Here is a 22,086-nt window from a genome sequence, read left to right as displayed (position 1 = left end):
CCCCTCTCCATCCTTCATTGGGGCAAATGAGCTGTTATCAGAGTTCAAGGATATATTCTAACCAGGCATAAACACACACAAGGAGGGGGTGACACAAGGGTGGTGAGGGGTGTGGCATGGAAACAGTACCCAACGGCCACACAGATAAGGCTTTGAGGGCCACATTTGGCTCCTAGCCAGTGTGGTGTAGTGGTTAAGAGCGGTAGTCTTGTAATCTGGGGAACAGGGTTCGCGTCTCCGCTCCTCCACATGCAGCTGCTGGGTGACCTTGGGCTAGTCACACTTCTCTGAAGTCTCTCAGCCCCACTCACCTCACAGAGTGTTTGTTGTGGGGGAGGAAGGGAAAGGAGAATGTTGGCCGCTTTGAGACTCCTTAAAGGGAGTGAAAGGCAGGATATCAAGGCCCAAGGTTCCCCACATGTGGTTTAAAAAGGAGTTCAAAAACTATTCAGGGTCTAAAAATAGATTCCAACATGCTCATGACAAGCTACCATCTGGCCAACTCTATGACTAGATAGCAAAAGGGAGCGATCCAGTAATGAACTCTGTTGCAAAAGTGTTAGGGTTAGAGTGCTGCACCAGGCTGTGCAGCAGCAGTTACTGCTAGATTCTGGCCTAAGTCTCAGCACTGCCAAGTTAAGAATAACTAACTTACCAACCTCCCCACAATAATAAATTTGAACAAAAATTACAAGTGCAGAGCACTTACAGTGTTGTATTCTCCTTCAATCATTTGTATTCCTTCAGTGGATTTTGCAATCACTTTCAGTTTTCCAGGCATGCCTTCCTCCAACTTTACAACCTGCATGGAACAGTCATAAACTTAGGAATTTTATCTCAACCCACATAATACTGTTTTATTACAATGTTCACTTTATTAGCCTTTGCAGGCAAAACCCGCCCCCCAACAGTGTTTACACATATGCCATATTGCTCAAAGTTGCACAAAAAGATTTCAAACATCAGCGTTTTCCTATCTGACGTAACCAGGGGAGATACTTGCCTCAACAGGAACAAACTTCTTGATGAATTTTACACCATGGGTTTCCATATAGGCTCCTGCTCTCTCTGCCATTTCTTGATCAAAGCCACGAAGGAGGATAGAGCGTACCATAACTGTGACATCCAAACCGAGTCCAGCAAGAAATCCGGCACATTCCAAGGCTACGTAAGAAGCTCCCACAACCAAAGTCTTTCCAGGGCAGTAGGGCAGAGAGAAGAGATCATCGCTGAAAATGAAACAGTATTATCACTGATGTTTAAATACTGAGAAGCCCTTTTAATCTACCGAAAAACAGTCATTTAATTCAAGCTCACCTTGTAATACAGTACTCTCTGTCTCCTGGGATACCTAGATATCGCGGTCTTTCTCCTGTGGCTATAACATATGTCTGAGCTGTGCAGTAAGTTTCTTGTCCTTTTCTGTTGGTTGCCTAGTCAACGGAAAGAAAGTTTTATAACTGGTATTCTTCCACACAGCAATGCATTTTCCCCAAGATACAGCCAGCAAATTACTTTACCAAGAATTACTTACAAGGCAGTAAGACACACTGATCTGAATAATCTATCAACCGTATTACATCATGCAGATTTTGATGTTGTTTTACTTGTGAATAGTTAACACTAAAAATTAAAATAATCTTCATGTAGTTACAGTATTGAATTAAATTTGCAATTACAACTTAGTACAAACTGAAGTTCTTGTTTCTCAACTGCCTCTTTTCACACAGCAAAATATCTACCCTAGTTTAATTAATTCCGTATTTAGGAAAATACTTATTCAGCCGAGCAACTTCATTTGTGGCTAATCATATATCCATTATGTCGATTGTGTAATACTTTTTCAGGTGTTTGATGTTGTACAAGACCATACAGTTGCAATTGAAACAAAATAGGTTAAACAGTATTGCTTTTCCTAATCTATCACTTTAACTTGTTCATACACAGTAATGATTATAGAAGCAATACTTCTGAATAGATCAAATGTTAACAATGACAAGGTTCTGCAGGTACCTTAATCTTGTGTGGTCCAACAAATTCTCCATAGGCATTGAGGTATGTCACAGACTTATCACGCAAGGCGACCCGATACCCCCAGTTCAATGATCCTATATAATTTTGAATTGCTTCTACCATGGTCTCCCAGTTGTGTTTAACTAAAGAAATGTTCATACAAAAATTAATTTATCAGATCCCACCAATGAAACCAATACATGCATGTGCTGCTTAATGAACACAATGCCTTCCCATGAAATCATTAGTCGCACATTTGCATAATGAGTCTACAATTTCCATTATTTCCTATGAGAACACTTCCAATGTGAGATTTGCTCACTCTCCTCCCTGGTTTCTTCCTGAAATCGCTGCTGCCAACCAACAGGAGACAGACAAAGTAAATAAACAAACAAATTTGTCTGACTTTTCCTACTCTGATTAGTCTGATCTTGCTCCTCCTTCCCATGGTTTCTGCCCGAAAATGGCTGCCACCAAGCAGCACAGCACAAAAAACCAAGGAAATAAGGAAGCCGGATGTTCATATATGTGACTCTGTGGAGCATATAGTGAGGCTTCGGCAGAAGTCTTTAAATGCAGATAAGTGAATTTTCATATAGCGAGCAAGCAGATAGCAGGATTGGGCTGCATTACCCCACTGAAACAAATGCAGGTACTCAGAATGATCTCATAGGTCTCATGTTTCAATATTTGCAGATAAATACACAGACAGTAGTTGCAATAAAATTTGCAACATACACCAACAACTTTTGAAAAGATAGTGACAAGTGACTTTCTAAGATTCCAAAAACTGATGTATAAAGAAGACAAGCGCAAGTTTATGTAGAATAATCACTTGGTGCCATTAAATAGCCTACTGAAAGGGGGGGGGAGAGAAAGCAGCACCCCAAATCCCTTACATTCCTTCACTAGCACATGCTAGTAGCCTAGTTAACTTTACACCAGTTTCAGGGCTTTGGTCCCAAAGATAAAAATGCACCAATTGGTCTTTCCTCCCATAAATACATTATTTGCTTTCTTACAAACCTTGCTGATCAAACTCCCAGCCATACTTCCTTGAATCTCGCAGTGCCTGACCCAACAGGGCTGCCTGATGCATCAGCTTCTTAGGAATGCAGCCAACATTTACACAAGTGCCGCCAAGTCCTGAAATGCAAAGTGTACATTTAATTAAGAAACTTCTCATTAACAGTACTGTATTAAGTAAGACCTACTATTAAGATGCACAGAACTGCTGGCGTATCTTAGATACCTTACATACACGGTCAACAACACAAACCCTTACTGCGTGCCGAGCAACATTTATTATTGATAAAGTTTATTTATTTATATGCCTACTTTACATATGCCCAAAGCTGCTTGCAACAAATGTCTTCCAGTTTACAAAACATATCAAATAGGACAAAATCAACAACCCGTCAAACATTGATTCAATTCATTACTGCAAAACTAATAATCTAGGCTTAAATACATAAGAACAAAGGGGAAAAAGAAAGGTAACACGCAATAAATAAAGCTGTAGCTGCTGCCTTTGACTGCACTCCAAACCTCAGCAGTCTGGCTTAAATTAAGTTCAGAGGGAGTGACTCTTCTCACCAGGCTTGATTATTCACAGCCAGCTTCCTCTTATCTCCTGCATAGGAGGCTGGCAGCAATGAAAGGGCAATATTGGTGAGCCCTCTTCCCCAGCCTCACCAAAGTTCCAGCTGCAGTTTTAAAGGTGGTTAAGACTTGACAACTGACACAGCTTCACACATTTAGGCTTCCTGCCTTTGCCCTGTTCTATGTATCCTTTTACAGACAGAAGTGAAACAAGAGGCACTTGATATTATTGGATATTAATTTATTTGATATAAGTAGTTACATTTTAAAGTTATGTTTTATTGTGACTTTCTGTATTGGATCAGATTACTATAAAGTGTGAATTCTTTGTTGTATGTTTTGTTGCTGCAAACCGTCTTGTGTATAGTAACATAGAAAAGCAGTATACAAACTGAAAGTGAAATGCAATGCAATATTTTTACTAACAAGCCTCACACTAGCAGAAATGGCTCTCCCGTTTAGGGAAACTTTTAATGTTTAATAAGTTATTGTATTTTAGTGTTTTGTCGGAAGCCGCCCAGAGTGGCTGGGGGGACCCAGCAAGATGGGTGGGGTATAAATAATAAATTATTATTATTATTATTATTATTATTATTATTATTATTATTATTACCAAACTAAAAATGACTACATTTTCCAATTCCATATACAGTATGTGTACATGGTGGGGGAGCAACACATGCCTGTGGGAAAGGAAGAAGCTAAGAATTACTGTATTTTTTGCACCTTAACACTCACTTTTTTCCTCCTAAAAAGTAAGGGGAAATGTCTGTGCGTGTTATGGAGGGAATGCCTACGGATGGCATGCCTACAGATTTTCCTCCTCTAAAAACTACGTGCGTGTTATGGTCGAGTGCGTGTTATAGAGCGAAAAATACGGTACATATCCAAAGATCTTAGATGGTGCAACTCACATAACCATGCAGATTATACATCAGGAAAATTTAAATGTGAATTGAGACCTTACATGCACACTCATCACTAGGGGTCCATAAAACCCAGTGGTTGAATGGCTGTTGAAAGGTTTAATTCTATCCCAATAATATCAGAAACAAAGAGTGTACATTAAGCATATCTCAGATACAATCAACTTTGGCAAGGAATCCTGTCATGCCACCAGGGGATTGCATAAGCCCTCTGAGCTATTTGTAAAGCTGCCAGTAGTGAACTTCCAGGGCTTACAGTGAAGACCACATGCTTCATATAACCTTACAGAATAAGAACTAGTCAACATTTCTACAACAAACCTTCAACATCTCTGCTACTAGTTGTTGGGCTGGATCAGAACAACCACGACTGGAGCAGAAATCAGCCCCCCATTCCTTCTCCCCCCCTACAGCTGCTACAGTGTGGAAGACTGTGGACTGCAGGTATGGAAAGAGGGATTGGCAAAAGCTGCTTCCCTCCAGCAGCAACCTCCACTGGATTAGAGGCCCTCCCGCTTGCATGTCCGGAACCAACTGACTGACTGGCAATATACTCATGGAGTTCATCATATCCAGTCTTTTAAACACATCATGTCATTAGAATACACTGAAGGAGAATCAAAGTTGGATAAATGGGTTTATAGGCCATAAATTCTGTTCTATACTACACTGCACTCTGAACACGACTCTGTTAAAGTCATTATTTTGCTACTGTAACCTAAAACGAGGAAGCCAATGCCACAGTCACAAGATCAGTATGTGCTTATGTAACAGGAACATCATGGCCATGGTTCCAATTTTGTGCTGCCTAGGTTTAAGAGTTCCTTTGATGAGAAATATTCAAGTCCTTCCATATGAACAGAAACATTAGACAAATAATACTTTTTGTAGGACACAGATCTAAAGAGAGGTTTGCTGAGGAATTGAAGAAAGCCAAAATTAGAAAGCAATCACATTGACTATATGTGATGCTCAAGAGCACACAGCAAAACAGACACTAATGAATGAGTTGGCTGACTAAGTAGCAACACTGAAATCTGTTCAAATCACTACTTACCCCATGTTGTACCCAGTGGTGTTGGCACAACGTAGTCTAGCACCATGACCTTCTTTCCTAAGGAAGCAGCTTCCTGTAAATAACAAACAAGTTAACATCAGACCTATGCAGATGTAGAAGACTGTCCCTTTTTAGGTGCAGTTTAACAGTTCACATTCGTGAAAACAGTTATGTCCTAAGGAACATAAGTTACCATTTGTGACAAGGAAGAGAACAGCCACTGGCTGAAATGCAGAGTTATTCATGTTTCTTCAACACAGCAGTTCAGTACATAATTCACACTAGCATTCTTAGCTATATGTCCTTACTTCTCCCACGCATAGACACACCCTACATGAAACATTTCTTTTTTCACCTCTCACAGTTGATTTAAATCTTGGTTTGTTCTACCACATTAGGGTTATTTTCTAAGCAGTTTCATTCCTAGGACTCTCACCTATGCCCCCCAGGACTCTCTAGAAAGATTTCCCATACATTCAAATACTCCCTCCCCCCATGCCCAAACTGAGGATAATACAAAATGTGAATAAGAAGTTGCCACTGGCTAAATATGTACAATAGGTGTGTTGTAGTATCATGATATACAGGTGAAAGAGACTTCTGTCAATTAATATCCTTTTCCTTCTCCAAGAGAAGAAGGGGCGTTAAACTTAAATTTATGGCATGCGTTATGAATAGTTTAATTCTCAAACAAGCTGAGTACTGAACAACCATCAGTGATCCACAAGCTTCGTCTGTGGCACACTAAATATGTATTTTGATTCTTAATTGTATTTTTATTACTTCTTTTATTTCCTATATTATATTTTATTGTTTAACAATTTAAATTCTATGGAATTCAAATTATAATACAATAAATTACAATGTAAGAAATAAAAGAAAAAAAAACCACCATTAAAACTCACTTATCTTGTACAGTCATTATTTATTTTACTGTATTTATTTATTTATTAAATTATCACAAAAGCAATATATCTCCCCAAGGCTGAAAATCATTAAGTGGTATGCCAAGAGCACCAGCCATTTTCAAGTCATTCACAGGTCAGAACAACTGTTCTCGAACACAACACAAAACCTAGCAACACAAAACCTAGCAATCCATTAGCTCCTCTCTTAATAAGCAGATGACTAGATCCTCAAGAGCTATTTCCTAGTAATTAGACTGCAGGGTCTTTCGTATGTAAAGCTAACTTGGATGGCATACTTCAGGGATGTGGATCCTGTGGCCCTCCATATGCTGTTGCCCTGCCACTTCCATCATCCTTGACCCACGGACTACACTGGTGGCGGCTGATGAAAGTTGGGATTCTAAGAACATCTGGAAGGTCACAGGTTTTCTTTTGCTGTTATATACAAACACCCCCTTTTTCTTGGCTGCTCAGAGATAATGTAATAGTCTTGACAGCACAATCCTATGCATGCTTGCTCGGAAGTAAAGTCCACTTAATTCAATGAAACTTAATCCCAGTTTTGTTTTGTTTTGAAGAATGCAACTTGAATCTCTCAAAGAAACATCATCACCCACACCCACACCCACGGCCAGGTTTCTTTAGCCCTTTTGCTGCAGGGTCAAAAGACCCTGTTCAGGCAAGCGTCTGAACTGCAGTTCCACTCAGATATGGAATGCTGCTGAGGTATTGTGAATGAGATTTTTAAAAATGTAAGGAGTCGGTTGGAAAATATGAAACCACATACAATTCACTATATGCTTGGAACCTGTTTGTAGAGTTCATACCTTAGAACATGAAAGCCCACCGGAACCACCACCAATAACAATTAGGTCATAATCGTAGGCTTCCATCTCTTCGCCTTTCCCATCCCCTAAAAGCTTCTGCAATAAGCCACTATGGTAAGCCTGTAAAAAGGACAGAAGACACAGAAATCAGAATACAGAATACTTTGTTAGTATTACAAAGCTAGGTTATCTCCAATGCTCTCCTCCTAGAAATGGACAGCTCTTTAATCTAGCAGCAGCAGCAGCAGCAGGAGGCAACTTTCCACAAATCCTACCTTTTCCTGTAGTGCCCTGCACCACCTTCCAGTCTGCTCCAGAGGGTTACCTTGCCCTCTGAAGCATAGTTTTGTGACGACACAGGGTGTCTCAGAAGCAAGGGGAACTCTGCCAAAAACACCTCCCTCCCCATTCCATTCACTGAACCCTCCACTAAATTCAAGAGCCTTCTCTGAGTAGTAGAACTGTTGGATACAAACTCACTGAGTACAGATGTTTTAAGATCAGGGTCTGTTTTACTCATTTAAGATGCAGCTGTTCTGATAAGGAAGCCCTTGCACTTGCCTGACCTTTAAGAAAACTTAAAGCTAGTACCACAATTCTATACACTCTTTATTGGGAAAGAAAATAGAAGGCAAAAGTAAACATATATCGTTTCTGGCTGCACATCTAAAAACAACAACAGCAATGAAAGAGCAATACTAGGAAATGTAGATATCAATAATGTAAACTGAAGTCCTCCTGATAAAAAGAACCCATATAAAACAGGGTGGTTGTTTGCTTCTTACTGGTGCATACACTTCCCAAGCCTGATACAAAGGATAGTTGCAACTTTATGAATTCCAAACTTTATGTACTGCATAACAAGATAGCACAAGTGACACTGTTTGGAGACGCTAGCTACAAAAGCATAATCATTATCTCATAACAATTAATTTTCATGCCAAGAGGAGGAAGAGTGAGATTACCTGGAAAGTTTGATCACATCCACCCACATGAGTTCCATTTACAAATACATTAGGAACAGTCCTCTGACCTGTCAATTCTAGCAACACCTCCTGAATGCTGGGCCCCTCATCTAAGAGAGAAGAGGGAGGGTAGAATTAAAACCTACAATTCTGCTGAGATCTATGCATTGCAAGACACTATTCCACCAGCTATAATAAAAGTGGCGCTTAAAACAGAAGATAATTTATATAAAGCCGTTACATAAGTATGGCAGATAAGAATCAGGAAAACATCTCATTCAGATTGACCACATCTGGATGAGAGACTCATCATGTTTTAGCATTATGGAGAATGAGTTTCAGCAATGCTCCATCTTCTTCAGCAACATGGTCACAAGCAGATTATAAATTTCTCTGCATCTGTTTTAGATTAACTGCTGTTTAGTTTATAGTCCAAAAACGTAGTTAATCTTAACTATGATTATTTGAAGCAAGGCAGCTTCATAAATTATGTTTTGCAGTTGACTGGTCTTTACTAACTATATTTAAGACTGATCCATGTGCCTCAGTTCCAGGAATGCAGCAGATTGCAGATACAATTATTCATTCATTCATTTTGGGCACTTTACATGAAAGAAGTGACTTAACATAATGAATCTAACAAGAACCTGGAAATTCTCTAAATCCAAAATCTAACATTCCAGTACAGTATGAAATGCCAAGTACCTTGCTGACAAATAAATAAACTGATCAATCTACAAAGCACTGTGCAGAGGGCAAGACCTTTAAACTGAGGTAGCAATCTATGGCCCCTGGGAGGATGCCCACCTTTTGGCCTTAGCCAAACCAGAGTCCCAACATTGGCTGCACCATGGTCCACGGAAGATGCTGCAGTGGCAGGGAAGGCGATCTGTCATCAGAGCTCCCTCCCTGACATCAGATTGTGAGCTCCGATGTCAAATTTTCCCCTTCCCTGCAACAACCTTTTCGTGGCTGTGGCTCAACCAAAAACAGAGTGACTTGGATCCAAAACTATCCCAGTGCTCCAGTATGTCCCCCAAATGCAGAGAGATTTAGACCAGCTCACGAACTGGTCTAAATCTCTTCCTGTTCTTCCACTCACACTGTTTCCAATGGAGGGGAGGGGAAAGTTGTTTTTTAATCCCCGTAAAGTAGATGGGAGACGCACAAGAACACTCCTCCAACCTGCCAGCACAAGCCCAGCAGTGTGCTAGATGGGTAGCGAAACCACCTTTAGATCCTCACAACCTCAACATTGCATCATTAAGACCTGGTTCACATGTAACGTAACACTACATTTAATATAAACTGGGATTTATCACAAAGGAGTAGTGTGTTGGTGCACACTGCTGAAATGACACCCCCTTGCTTCTCCCTTTCCAAAGCTAGGAAGAAATATACTGCAGACTGGCTTAATGATACATGCAAAACAGCACTCAGTTGGGTTGGTGGCAGGGGCATAAAGCCAGCCTCCAATATGTTTTCTAAAGTAGGGTGGGTACAATTTAATAAGTGAGCTCCAAGCATGTTGCTCATTCATGTTAGACCATGGCTTATTTTTAGCTATGATGCAATTTTAGAGCAAACTGGGCTTAAGCCTAAGTCAGTAGAATCCTTTTTGCACTTCAAGTCATAATTCAAACACAAGATCAGTCTCAATTATAAACTCATAAAAATTATGTCTCTGTAGAATTGTAAGCCTTAGGATATAGTGATACAGTTCAAAAGGATTTTATTAAACCTCGTGTTCAATTATTGCATGAGGGTTTCATATAAGAGACAAGAACTCACTTGTTTCCTCAGCCTGGCTTTTCAACTTTGATGCATATTAAAAGTCAATACGTATGCAAAACAACACCAGCCCTTTCTTCCAAATGTACCCCTGTTTTTAATGTTCTAGTCTGCCTTTTGACCTAGATTGAGGCTCCAAGGAAGCTCACAAATGGGATATCAACAAAACAAATGATTGTTCAAAACAAAAACAAACCTCAATCAAAGAACAAAGAATAGAGCCTATGAAGGCAGCAGTTACTTTGTTAATTGGTTGTATCTAAAAAAAGTTTTGTATTTTACTATTACTATAGCTTTCTTTTAACTTGCTGACAAGCAAAATGTGGCAGAACATGCATCAAACCAAACTATTCATTTAATGTTTTGATACCTGACACATTGATTAAAGCTAAAAGAATCCAAAATTATCATCATGTTGCTGTATTGGTCCAGATCATGAAACACACAAAAGAGGTGAGGGGAAAACATTTAATTTGGTCATCTTATATTGGTAAAAAGAATTAAGCAAGCTCTCATCTTACCTGTGGGTTACCTTTCATTCTGCCTGAGAGCTCTGTGCAATCAATCTTATAAAGATAACACTATCTAGGTAAAAGCCCCAATGAATGGTGGATTTTACTGAATAAGTAAGCCTACAACCATGCTTTAAAAAGCCATAACATTCACTCCAAACTAAGCCAATGCAGTACAAAATGGATGAAAGAATTAAGAAAGAGCAAGAACTTCTGAAACATTTCCCCAGGATGGATCAGAATCAGCACTATCAATCTCAGAATGCCTGGGCTCAACAATAAACTCAGATTATAGTTGGTGCTAGAATTCTTGCCAATGATTCAGCAACTTTCTTTCTGAAGTTTAGATATGCCAATCATTAATAAGTTGGCAACCAATACAATAGACAATATTTGAAATAAAGGAGTGTACATTTACATTTGCAACAGAAACAGCTTCATAAGAACAGAGCAGACACAGTCCTTCAAAATTAAAAAAAGACAAAATTTTACTTCCCAACACAAAACTCATTTACTTAAAATCCAAAATTAAGTAATTGGCCAAAAGATACATTTTGGGAGTTGTTTTCTTTCATGCAGACTGAAAGGACGCCTTTATTCAGTAAAATGGTGTGCATTTGTGTAATGTATCTATGGTTAAAGGTAAAGGTAAAGGTACCCCTGCCCGAACGGGCCAGTCTTGACAGACTCTGGGGTTTGTGCGCCCATCTCACTCAAGAGGCCGGGGGCCAGCGCTGTCCAGAGACACTTCCGGGTCACGTGGCCAGCGTGACAAAGCTGCATCTGGCGAGCCAGCGCAGCACACGGAACGCCGTTTACCTTCCCGCTGGTAAGCGGTACCTATTTATCTACTTGCACCCGGGGGTGCTTTCGAACTGCTAGGTTGGCAGGCGCTGGGACTGAGCAGCGGGAGCGCACCCCGCCGCGGGGATTTGAACCGCCGACCTTTCGATCGGCAAGCCCTAGGCGCTGAGGCTTTTACCCACAGCGCCACCCGCGTAATGTATCTATGGTTATCAACAATGAAATAGCAAGTCAATTTTACTTACCAATCTTGTCAAGTTCCAGAACACTGTATTCTACTGCCAAAGATTGAAAGAGATCTTTCACCTGCAAAAATAATATTTTGTTTTTAAGTGAGACCAGGGAAAGGCATAAAAATGGAACCTTTATTTCTTTTTGAATAATAGTGCAAAAAATTCTAATTATTATTATTATTATTATTATTATTATTATTATTATTTATTTATACCCTGCCCATCTGGCTGGGTTTCCCCAGCCACTCTGGGCGGCTTCCAACTGAATGTTAAAAACAGTACAGCATTAGACATTAAAAACTTATGAAATTATACAGTGCATCTGTAGGTAACCAGCAAGTGCTGGCTATAACTGTTTATGACACATTATATGGAAGATTGCTAGTTTTCTTTTATATAATTTAAAAGCACACAAAGCCATTGGCATGCTATCCTGAAATGTCCCATTTCAGCACTTCTACTGGCTAATGGCAGAGGAAGAACCGCCAAGAGCAGTTTTCCTTTGGTCAGTGCACAGCCTCCCCACCAGAAGTGCTCCTCTCTACTAGCAGAGGGATCACTATGTGCTATCCTAACCCCTTTCCCATCACCTCTGTGGGGCTGGATAGCATTGCAATCCCATACCCACCTGCTTCACAGACATCACCACTGAACTGAATGGGACTTCCTTATGTGTAGGCCTTTATATGATAGGGAAGTTAACATCACAAACCACTTACAAAGCTGGTTGTAAGACAGACCTTTTGTGAGAATATTTTTAATATATTACTATTAAAAATATATACATATTCTCCAAGAAAAAAAATACTATTTTGTAGCAGATATTTTTCCCATTAATGCCACTTATCAAGTGAAAGAAAGCCAGATAATTTCAATCTACTGGTTATCTTTTTGTAAGATATTTTATTAAGAATACAGTGGTACCTCAGGTTATGAACTTAATTTGTTCCAGAGGTCCGTTCTTAACCCAAAACCATTCTTAACCTGAGGTGCGCTTTCACTAATTGGGCCTCCCACTGCCACCACCATGCAATTTCTGTTCTCATCCTGGGGCAAAGTTCACAACCCGAGGTACTACTTCCGGGTTAGTGGAGTTTGTAACCCGAAGCGTTTGTAACCTGAAGTACCACTGTACATCTCTGTTATACCAAGTGATGTATCATAGTGGATTTTAACCCACTGTTGTTTTATTATTTTCAAATAAACCATATTCAAAATTGTGCAACACTTCAAATTCAACCATATCAAATTTGAACTTCTAGGGCTAGATCTAGAGAAAGCAGAACAAAACTCCACTCATGCAACACAGAGTTTGTGGCTCTCCGCCCCCACCCCCACTTTGCATTCCACCCTCCTCCTCTGCAGAAAGAGGCTGCAGAAGAACAGGGAAATCAGAGTTCAGCAGGACTGCTTTGTGCAAGTACAAGTGCCTTTCTGCTCATGTAAGACATCTCAGCATCCAAGTCCTAGACTGTTTGTACCTTACTTGTGAAAAGTAAGTTAATGTCTAAAATACTCTCTTAAACCAGATACAGTGGTACCTCTGGTTAAGTACTTAATTCGTTCCAGAGGGCCGTACTTAACCTGAAACTGTTCTTAACCTGAAGCACCACTTTAGCTAATGGGGCCTCCTGCTGGTGCCATGCCACCAAAGCACAATTTCTGTTCTCATCCTGAAGCAAAGTTCTTAACCTGAAGCACTATTTCTGGGTTAGCAGAGTCTGTAACCTGAAGCGTCTGTAACCCGAGGTACCACTGTAATGATATTGTCTGGGTTAAATGGCAATACCCTTTCTACCTAGTATTTCTGACAACCAAAGGAACAGTGTGTGTATAAGGTAGGGTTACCATATTTCAAAAAGTAATAACCAGGACACTCTGTAAGTTGTTGAACTTTTTTTAGACAAAACCCAAAGTTATTGAACTTTTTTAAAAAAAAACACACACCAAAAACATGATTTTTTGACTGATTTGTCTAAGATCCAGGACAAAGCGCCACCTTTCGGAAATTCCCTCTGGGTGTTAATTCCGCCTCTGAAATCCCATTAATGTCCAGGAAAATCCAGATGTATTGCAGCCCTAGTATAAGGGGTCCATTACTCTTTGGATGTAGCTTTTCAAGTTTTTTTGTTTTTGTTTTACTAATTAGGTGTTTCATTGGTATTACACACCAGTACCAATGAATATAATGTCTGCAATTTTCTGGTTAATAGAGATATAATAAAAAATAGCTCACAATGACCCGGTTTATGTGGATTAATAGCAAGCCATGGTTTAACTGAAAGCCATACGGGCTTGTCATGGCTTGTTTCTCCCAAACCAACCACAACCATGAAGTTGTGGCTTGATCTTAGCTTGCTGATTCTGGTTTGTTCTCGAGCAAACACATGATCCAAGGTTCAAATGCAATAAGCCATGGTTTCTAGGCTTCTCATTCCCACTTGTACCAGGGAGGAGCAAGGCATATTGCTACATGTGAATGAGCTGTCATGCAAACAGCTGAAGTGTTTGCAGTTAGTTGTGATTTATTAAAAAGATAACAGAATGCAGTAATGTATGGCCGTTTGCTGCTATTGATTAGCAAAGTCAAATATGCAATGTTGGAAAGAAACTTCTTGGTATAATTGAAGCCTACTGCAAAGGTATCTGTCACAAGCTATTTCCTCGACAGAATAATGGAGGCACGCTAATGTAAAAACTAATATTGTGAAATGGACTAAAAACAGAAAGCTCTTCGGAGAATTGCACCCATTTCTTAGGTACAAAAAGGAACAAAACTTTTTTGTTAAGGAAGTATTGAATGTTAAATAAAATTTAATTAGTAATTTGCATATTTCCATTGCTTGTATTGGATGACCTATCAAGCTTTTTATTAGTTTTTTTTGGTCTTCTACAAGCTGTCTAATCATGGTTTTAAGTAAAAAAAATTCAAAAACAAAAACCCACCCTTCTTTATTCTCATCCGCCCACTAGGATGAAACTGTGCAATGTAAAATGGAACTGGTTAGGTGCCCAAATGACTAGTGCTACATTATGAGGCAATTGCAAATGCTGGAGTGATGGTGATGATATCATCAAGGCTTAGCCTTAGTAATAAGCAATTCCTGCTTCTTATTTCTTCTTAACCATTTTAAGGATGTTAACAAGGGTGCAATTAGGCACCAAGCGGATGGGAACAAGTCCCTTCAACAAATCCATAATTTCTGGGCCACAAGCTGCAGGCCCAATATTAAGGAAAAACTACATAGGAACATTTGCCAAGCGCTTATTTTACCCTTGAATTATTTCCTCTCTCATAAAATGATAATTTATTGTAAATATTGCTAGTGTAATATTCAACAGAAGCAGCTACTGTGGTAGTTTAAGTGAACAGTACTATTTAAGAGTCTGGTGTGATACTCTACTTTCCAGAACAATTCTTGGCATCTGATCTGCTTTTTGTTTTTCTAAACCAGTTCACCTGCATTAAAAACTGCTGTGTAGCTAATTAGCTGGCTCCCATGACTGCTACTTTATGAGCCAATTAGGATTTTGTAACATAGGTTATGCTGACTTGGATACTAATTATATGCATGCATGCACACATATTTATATTCATATATGCACTATTATTTTTACTTTAGGAATACTTTAAATTCCTATACAACTCTTTATCCAAATATCAAAGGGCAGTTTACAACTTAAAAATACAAAATGAAAATAGAAAATAACACAAAGAAACCAAAAAACCCCTCTCACAAACACATTTAAAAGGCCACAGAATTTTAAATCAGCCAAAGGCCTGGTTATGGAGATACATTTTTGCCTGGCGCCTAAAGATATGCAACGAATGTGCCCGGCAGGCATCCTACAGGCATGCTAAAAAAACTGCTGTTGAATTTGATGGGCATATGCGATAATCCTTTCACAAATCTCAAGTTTCCAGACTGTTTGTGATTGTGTATTTGCCTGTTTATCACAACCTCAGAAAACAAGAATGTGCTACAGTGATTAGAATAAGCGGTTTGTGCATTATGACTTACCAAAGATAAAATTTGAGTACTAGTCCACTGATTTAAATGTGTCTACTTCAAGCATGACCCACACTGGGCATCACCCAGTATATGTGTATGTTTTCTGTAGAGAAAGTCTGTCATAATTCATATACGTTTATTACAATAATTCTATCTGACCTTTTGGCTTCACAGGTGTAGCAGAGGAAGCTGTCTTAACTGATTAGGTCAATATTGTCTACACCAGGAGTGGAGAAGCTTTCTGGCCTAGGAAGCTATATCTTTAACTCCCCACCTCCCATGGCCCAACTTTGAGGTGGGTGGGACAGGTGGGCAAGGAGTTCAATCCTGCTTTCTGCAGGGATAGGTTGCACAAGTGAACAAGTGAACCCAAACAAAGCCGGACTGACTATCTGCTCATCATTTTCTGCGGAGATCAGCTGTGGCAATGACTTCCTTGTGGGGAACTTGCTGCACAGCAAAACTAAGCAGATTTGAACTCCACACCCATCAGCTGATGGGAGTTCAAACCTGCTTTCTGCAGGAATATGCCATGTAAGCAGCCAATCCAGCCATGTATCTACCTGTCTCAATACGGCATCAGTTCTGGGGCGGAGGGAATGTCTCACCCCCAGCATTCAAAGGTATTTTATATCTTTACCTATAACAGAACTTACAAATTGGCGGAAGCTGTAACTAACAGCAGATGTTAAAACTAACAAACATCCATAATTAGAACAGAGGTAAAACCAGCAGCCAGCAATGACCTCTAAGCCACATCCAATGCTCCAATACTTATCATCCAAGATGACTGGCCTATCAGTGAATATGCCAAATGGTTACAACATGAAGCTCTGCAGGCCTGGGCTATACTACTACAGAGAAAGTAAAAAAAGGATAGAATAGCCAACTCCCTGGATTTAAAGCAGCCAGCCACACACTAGAGGAAACCACCTTATAATGAATCAGACCACTGGGTCCATCTAGCTCAGTATTGTCTACACCAACTGGCAGCACATCTCCAAGGATCTTTCCCAGCAGTAGCTGGCGATGCTGACATTTGAACCCACAACCCTGTGTATGCAAAGCTGTGGCCCCTATACCTAGGAAATATCTGTCTCTAGAGCTCTTTGTTCCTGCTAAAATTGTGTCATTTTTCTTAAAATTGTAAGTACATGCTATTGAATTATGTTTTAAAACATAAGTATATCAACAAAACTTGTTTCAAAATGAATGCATAAACTCCAAATGACATTAGCCCGCAATCCTATACACTTTTAGATGGCAGTAACTTTTGAGCAGAGATGCATAGGATTGCGCTGTAAGGGCAATACTTTTGACCACTAAAAATTCTGACAGTTTTTAAACAGCATATAAAAACAACAGCATGCTTAAGTGGCATTTTGTTTTGCTTATCATAAGCCAATCAATTTAGGATAATGGGGAAAGTTTCTAATTTAATGTTTTCCAGAAAACTTGTTTCACTGCATTGATATAGGAAGAGCTGAAGAAAAAGCTTACCTCAGAGCTGTGGAAGCCTGGGGAAAACCTTGGAAAAACATTGGGAACTGTCCCCTGAAGACTTCTCTTCAATTTTTTTCCAAATGGAAAATTGCTTTGAGGAACATTGAAAACAACTCCTCTGGATAGCTCAGTTGGTTAGAGTGTGGAATATTTATTATCATTTGGGATGAGTGAAATGGTTTAAGGACAAGGCTTTACTCAAAACCTTTTACATGTGAAGATTTTTGTGTATGGCAATCTATATCATTAGAGAATGATAATTCCTGTGAATACAACATTCAACATTCAAATCCAAGATGCACTTCTGCACCTTGCTGCTGCTGTCTATATGCAAGCAGGAAAACAGGGTCTTGGTGGCTTCTGAATGGCTCCTTGCTTTTTTCAGGTGATCTATGTGCTACCTGGAGACACCAGAACCAAGCATACCACATGTAGCAATCTACAGTTATCTCTAGTATTACAGAAGTACTTTGGAAGTCGAATGGAATCTGTTCCAGAAGTCCGTTTGACTTCTAAAACATTTGGGAACCAAGGCATGGTTTCCGATTGGCTGCAGGAAGCTCTTGCAGCCAACTGGAAACTGCGTCAGACATTCAGGTTCCAAAGAACGTTCAAAAACCGGAACAATCACTTCCAGTTTTCGATTATTTGGCATGCCAAAACGTTTGATTCCCAAGACGTTTGAAAACTAAGGTACAACTGTACATGTATTCACAAATGTAAAGAACTAAGGCATTTCTACTTCTGAGACTGTGATCTAATGCACGCTCATCTGAGTGTAAGCTCCACTAAAAAGATACGTCAGAGAAAAACTTGAAATAATTGCTCTGTGACTTTCAAGTTGCATCCAACATCACATGAGTGGAAGGGACCTTATGCAACCAATCTTTCCCTCCCCGCCCATCCCCCATCCCCAACAGGATTAGGGGAGAAAAATTGTCCAACACTGTGGGCTGTGTCTTAACAAGGTTACAACGGGAGGTGGAATCACCCCAAATTAGGCAAAGCAATACTGCAACACTCGCCCAAAGATCTCAGGAGTAAGCTATTTTCCCCCTGGTGGTGTCCAAACGTTTTTCAAAGAGGACCAGATTTGATGAAGTGAAGGGCCGTGGGGGCTGACTAAAGGGCCGACCAAAATTGTTGACCTGTTTTAGGATTGGAGTTGTTCAGGTTTTTTTAGGGTTGAAGTTGTTCAGCTTTTCTTAGGATTTTACCCCAGGAAATAAACTGCTACAGGGGCAGGATTAAACAGACCTGCGGGCCAGATTAGGCCCCCAAAACGGTCTTTGGACATGCCTGTGACTACAGCATCATAAGACACAGCCCATAACGTTGAGTAGGTTCCCCTAAACCCCACAGAGAAGCTTTTCAATGAATGCTCAGGAATAGGAGGGGATGGGAAAGAACTGTTGTTCATGATGCCTTCTTCTCGTGATGTTAAATACAGCCTTTCATAAATATACCAAGCAGTACAATGTATTATACACTAATTATAAATGACACAATTTATATTGTTAAACCCTAACAAGGGAGGGATTGAAATTCTCTCCTTTGAACTAACCAACCAAATAACTGTCTGTTGGGTTCAATACTTTATATTTTTGTGTCTTTTCCTTATACATTGAAAATCAGCTTACTGTAACTGACAGTGGGGGGAAACAGAATATTTGATTTTATTATATGGTTAGCCAAATAATGCTGCACGAAGAAACAATCACCAGCTTTTAAAAAAAGTACCATGTATCTAGAGCCACATAGTCTCCTAATCTCGACAAGTCCCCTTTCCAACCCAGAAATCTTCATTTACCTTCTCACTCTTTTGTTGGTTTGCGCCTTTACTATTATTTAGATAACTATTACCTGGTTTTACTTGTGTTAATTCACTATCAACATTTCACTTCAGCTCCCTAATTGCTTACTATTATGTTATTTGATTGTTTTCTGGTAGTGGAAGGGGATTTCAACACACAGTAGCCTATACTCATACTCAGTCTTGACAACTAGTTCAAGAAGAACATATGATCTTTTACCCATATAATTTTTTAGCTCTGCTATGACTCATTTTTGGTATTAGATTGCTTCCTGATTTGGACCAGTTATGACTTTCCATACAGAGGGTAAGAGCTGTACAGGGCCAGGAAAAAGCACTTGCTCAACACAGAGTTCTGTTTCCTCTTTTTCCCAGCCTTTCCTTTATATGTCAATGTGACATGCAAAAACTAACCACACTTAAAAACATTATGGTGGTCCATAAGAAATATTTTGACTAGTAAACCAATTAAATCATACAAATCTCTTAAAACTTCCATTTCCAGTGACATGTCAAAAAGTGCACAAGTAATCAGAGATGAACATGTCATCTAACTGATCTGTTGTTCCTCATGATCATATTAAAGAAGAAGCTTTAATCATCAGCTTATCTGCTTAAAGCATACATATTAGCTGCAGCCACAAACATAAGATAAAGTTAGAGACTGTCTCTTGTGGTTCAACTTGTTGCCCATCCCTAGTTCCATCAGGGAAGCCTTTATTTCAAAAGCTCTGATGTGGGCACCTGACACACCAAAGGGAGAGAAAAATACACACCTTAATTAATCTTATTATTGTTATTATTATTAATTTACCACCCTACGATTACTTCAGGCTCTTCATCCCCACTTAAAAGATTTAACAGACTTCTGATGATCAAAACGTATTTCCCCTGAATGACAGATTTAGCCAGTTAAATGCCTAACACAGCTGAGCTATCTTCAAGTCAGCTGAAGTGAACTTATTTTGAGTTTCAGGTCCCAAATATGTCTTTAAAAAACACCACATTTAATCCCTATTTAATAGATACTGGTTTTACTGCCTTTTCTATTTCCAATCTTATGCCCCACACCTCTAACACATAAAGTAAGTCAGGAATCACAACTGGATTCCACAAACTGATCAAAGACATATGACCTACAAACAGATCTGAAGACTGATCCTGGACACAGTTGTCTGTTATTTCAATGAGGTTTCATTCCAAAACAGCATCTTTAAAATTTTAGTCCATTTGGTAATTAATTAGGAAACCCGGGCATTAAAGTTGAAAAAGAAGCAGAAGGGCAGTGGGTTATGAAGACTCGGACTTCTAGTTCAGGCCCACCTTGAATCGTGTCCTTTCCCCCAATAAAGCAATACCAGGTCAACATCGAGAGACAGTATGGTGTAGTGGTTAGTGTGTCAGAGGCAAGAGCGTGAATGAATCCCTACTCAGCCATGCAGCTCACTGAGTGACCTTTGGCCCAGACACGGCTTTCAGCCTAACCTACCTCACAGAGCTGGCAAGGGAGATTAAACCTATTTGTTTATTTCATAAAACCTATACACAGCCTGCTTGCAAGCAGATCTCTGAACGGTTTACAAAAAGATAAAACCATAAAACCGGTGTGTGTGTGTGTGTGTGTGGAAACTGCTACACATTATTATTAATTGAATTTATATACAGCATTGCCCCTATACCTGGAGGTCTCATTAACGCATACAATAAGTTAAAACACCGAATCAGATTAGAATCCGCATCAGCCTTTCCAAGCATCTGGATAGCCTTGCAAGAACGAGGAGGGCGAGGAAAAGGTGACTGCAATAGGAATGCCATTAGATAAACCAATAAAATCCACCGAGGCAGAGGGCGGTCGAGGCCCCTCGCCATTCCTGCTAGGCTCTGGTCACTCGACGCTCACAAAGGCGACCCTGGTGGAGCCACTCCGGGACACTCACCCCGCAACCGCAGCAAAGCCTCAAGGGAGCGGGCTGTCCGGTGAGGAGGATGCGCGGGCGTCTCCGCGGATACCGAAGGCAGCAGGGCCCTGTCTGCGCGCCCCCTGCCCCTCACTCCCACCGCGGCGCGAGCCTGCGCTGTGAAGAGGCGCTCCCTCGAGAGGTGGGGGGGGGCTAGTTCCCCCTCTCTCCCGGCGGCGGGCAGCGCGGCCTCCTCGGGCCTCCGACGCCCCCGCTGCCCTTGCCGGGGTCGTTGCCAAGGCGACGCCCGCTTCCTCCCTCCGCGCCTCACCTTCCTGCAGAAGGGGCAGTAGCTCTTGCTGAAGATCATGACCCGGTGGGAGCTGATCAGGCTCCGCACGCGGAGCTTCAGGGCGTCCCAGTCCGGCATCCGGACCTGACCCGGAGGCGGCATGGCTGGCTGGCTTCTCTGGCCTGAGGAGGAGCAGAAAAGACGGCGTCTGCGGCGGCGTCTGCGGCGATGAGCCGCTATGGCTAAATGCAGCAGCAGCGGCTGCTGCTGAGGCGGTAAACTCACTCGCCCTGCTTGCGCATGGGCAGTGGGGGCGGCCCTCGACTCCGCCCCTCTCCGCTTTCGCCCTCAAGGGAGCGGGCGGGCCCGCGAAGGGGCCTGGAGGGGAGGCGGGAGAGGGACGATTGAACCCCTCGGCCTTTCTCGGGGTGGGCGAGCAGGATAAGCCCCCGCCAGGGATGGGCCCTTGAGCAAAACGGGAGAGGAAGGGAGGTCAGGATCCTGGCGCCGCGCAGAGGTTTTCCTGCCTCTCCCTGCCCTGTGTTGCGCAGTTGTGAAACGAAGGGTTACTCTCGAGGAGACCGCAAAAGACCTTCCTCGGCTCGCACTCGCTTCCCTCCGTCAACCCAAATGTGGAATCTCTCTTAATGCCAATAATAAAGATTCAGAAAAGGGCAACCCAAATGACCAAGGGGATGTGGCAAGTTTCCCTGTGATGAAAGGTTGCATCATACAGGACTTTTTCGTGTCAAGAAAAGGGGCATGGGGAAAGTAGGCAAAAGTTTCATTTGCTCTGTCATAGCGCCTTTCAGACTCGACGAAGCTGAATGCTGGAAGTTTCGCGATGCATATAAATATTGTTGTGTAAAGCACCCTGGCTTCAAGTTACAAGGGAAAACCTTCTGACAGCTGCTCGGCAGTGGAAGGGA

General features: G+C 41.0%; 1 protein-coding gene across 3 annotated transcripts in view; it reads right to left on the bottom strand.

Annotated features, from left to right (window-relative positions):
• Positions 1-21,441, bottom strand: part of TXNRD3 (thioredoxin reductase 3) — a 29,521-nt gene extending 8,080 nt beyond the window's left edge. For 2 of the 3 annotated variants that reach the window (XR_014216023.1, XM_082209852.1), the window contains exons 1-10: positions 21,197-21,441; positions 11,651-11,711; positions 8,299-8,408; positions 7,334-7,453; positions 5,599-5,671; positions 3,040-3,159; positions 2,014-2,156; positions 1,318-1,433; positions 1,004-1,229; positions 710-802 (exon numbers count right to left, since the gene is read on the bottom strand). Coding sequence is in view for 2 of the 3 variants with exons in the window: in XM_082209852.1 (XP_082065978.1) it covers positions 710-802; positions 1,004-1,229; positions 1,318-1,433; positions 2,014-2,156; positions 3,040-3,159; positions 5,599-5,671; positions 7,334-7,453; positions 8,299-8,408; positions 11,651-11,711; positions 21,197-21,319 (1,185 nt within the window). In the remaining variant the exon portion in view is untranslated. Of the gene's footprint in view, positions 1-709; positions 803-1,003; positions 1,230-1,317; positions 1,434-2,013; positions 2,157-3,039; positions 3,160-5,598; positions 5,672-7,333; positions 7,454-8,298; positions 8,409-11,650; positions 11,712-20,904; positions 20,991-21,196 lie in introns of those variants that run through there. The other variant, XM_082209853.1, reaches the window with a different exon arrangement.
• Between the last annotated feature and the right edge of the window lie 645 nt (positions 21,442-22,086).

This window comes from Podarcis vaucheri (assembly GCF_965113315.1).
Source record: "Podarcis vaucheri genome assembly, chromosome: 2".
Lineage (NCBI taxonomy): Eukaryota > Metazoa > Chordata > Lepidosauria > Squamata > Lacertidae > Podarcis > Podarcis vaucheri.
The sequence above is the reverse complement of the archived record's forward strand: the minus strand, read 5'-3'. Positions and strand labels throughout refer to the sequence as shown.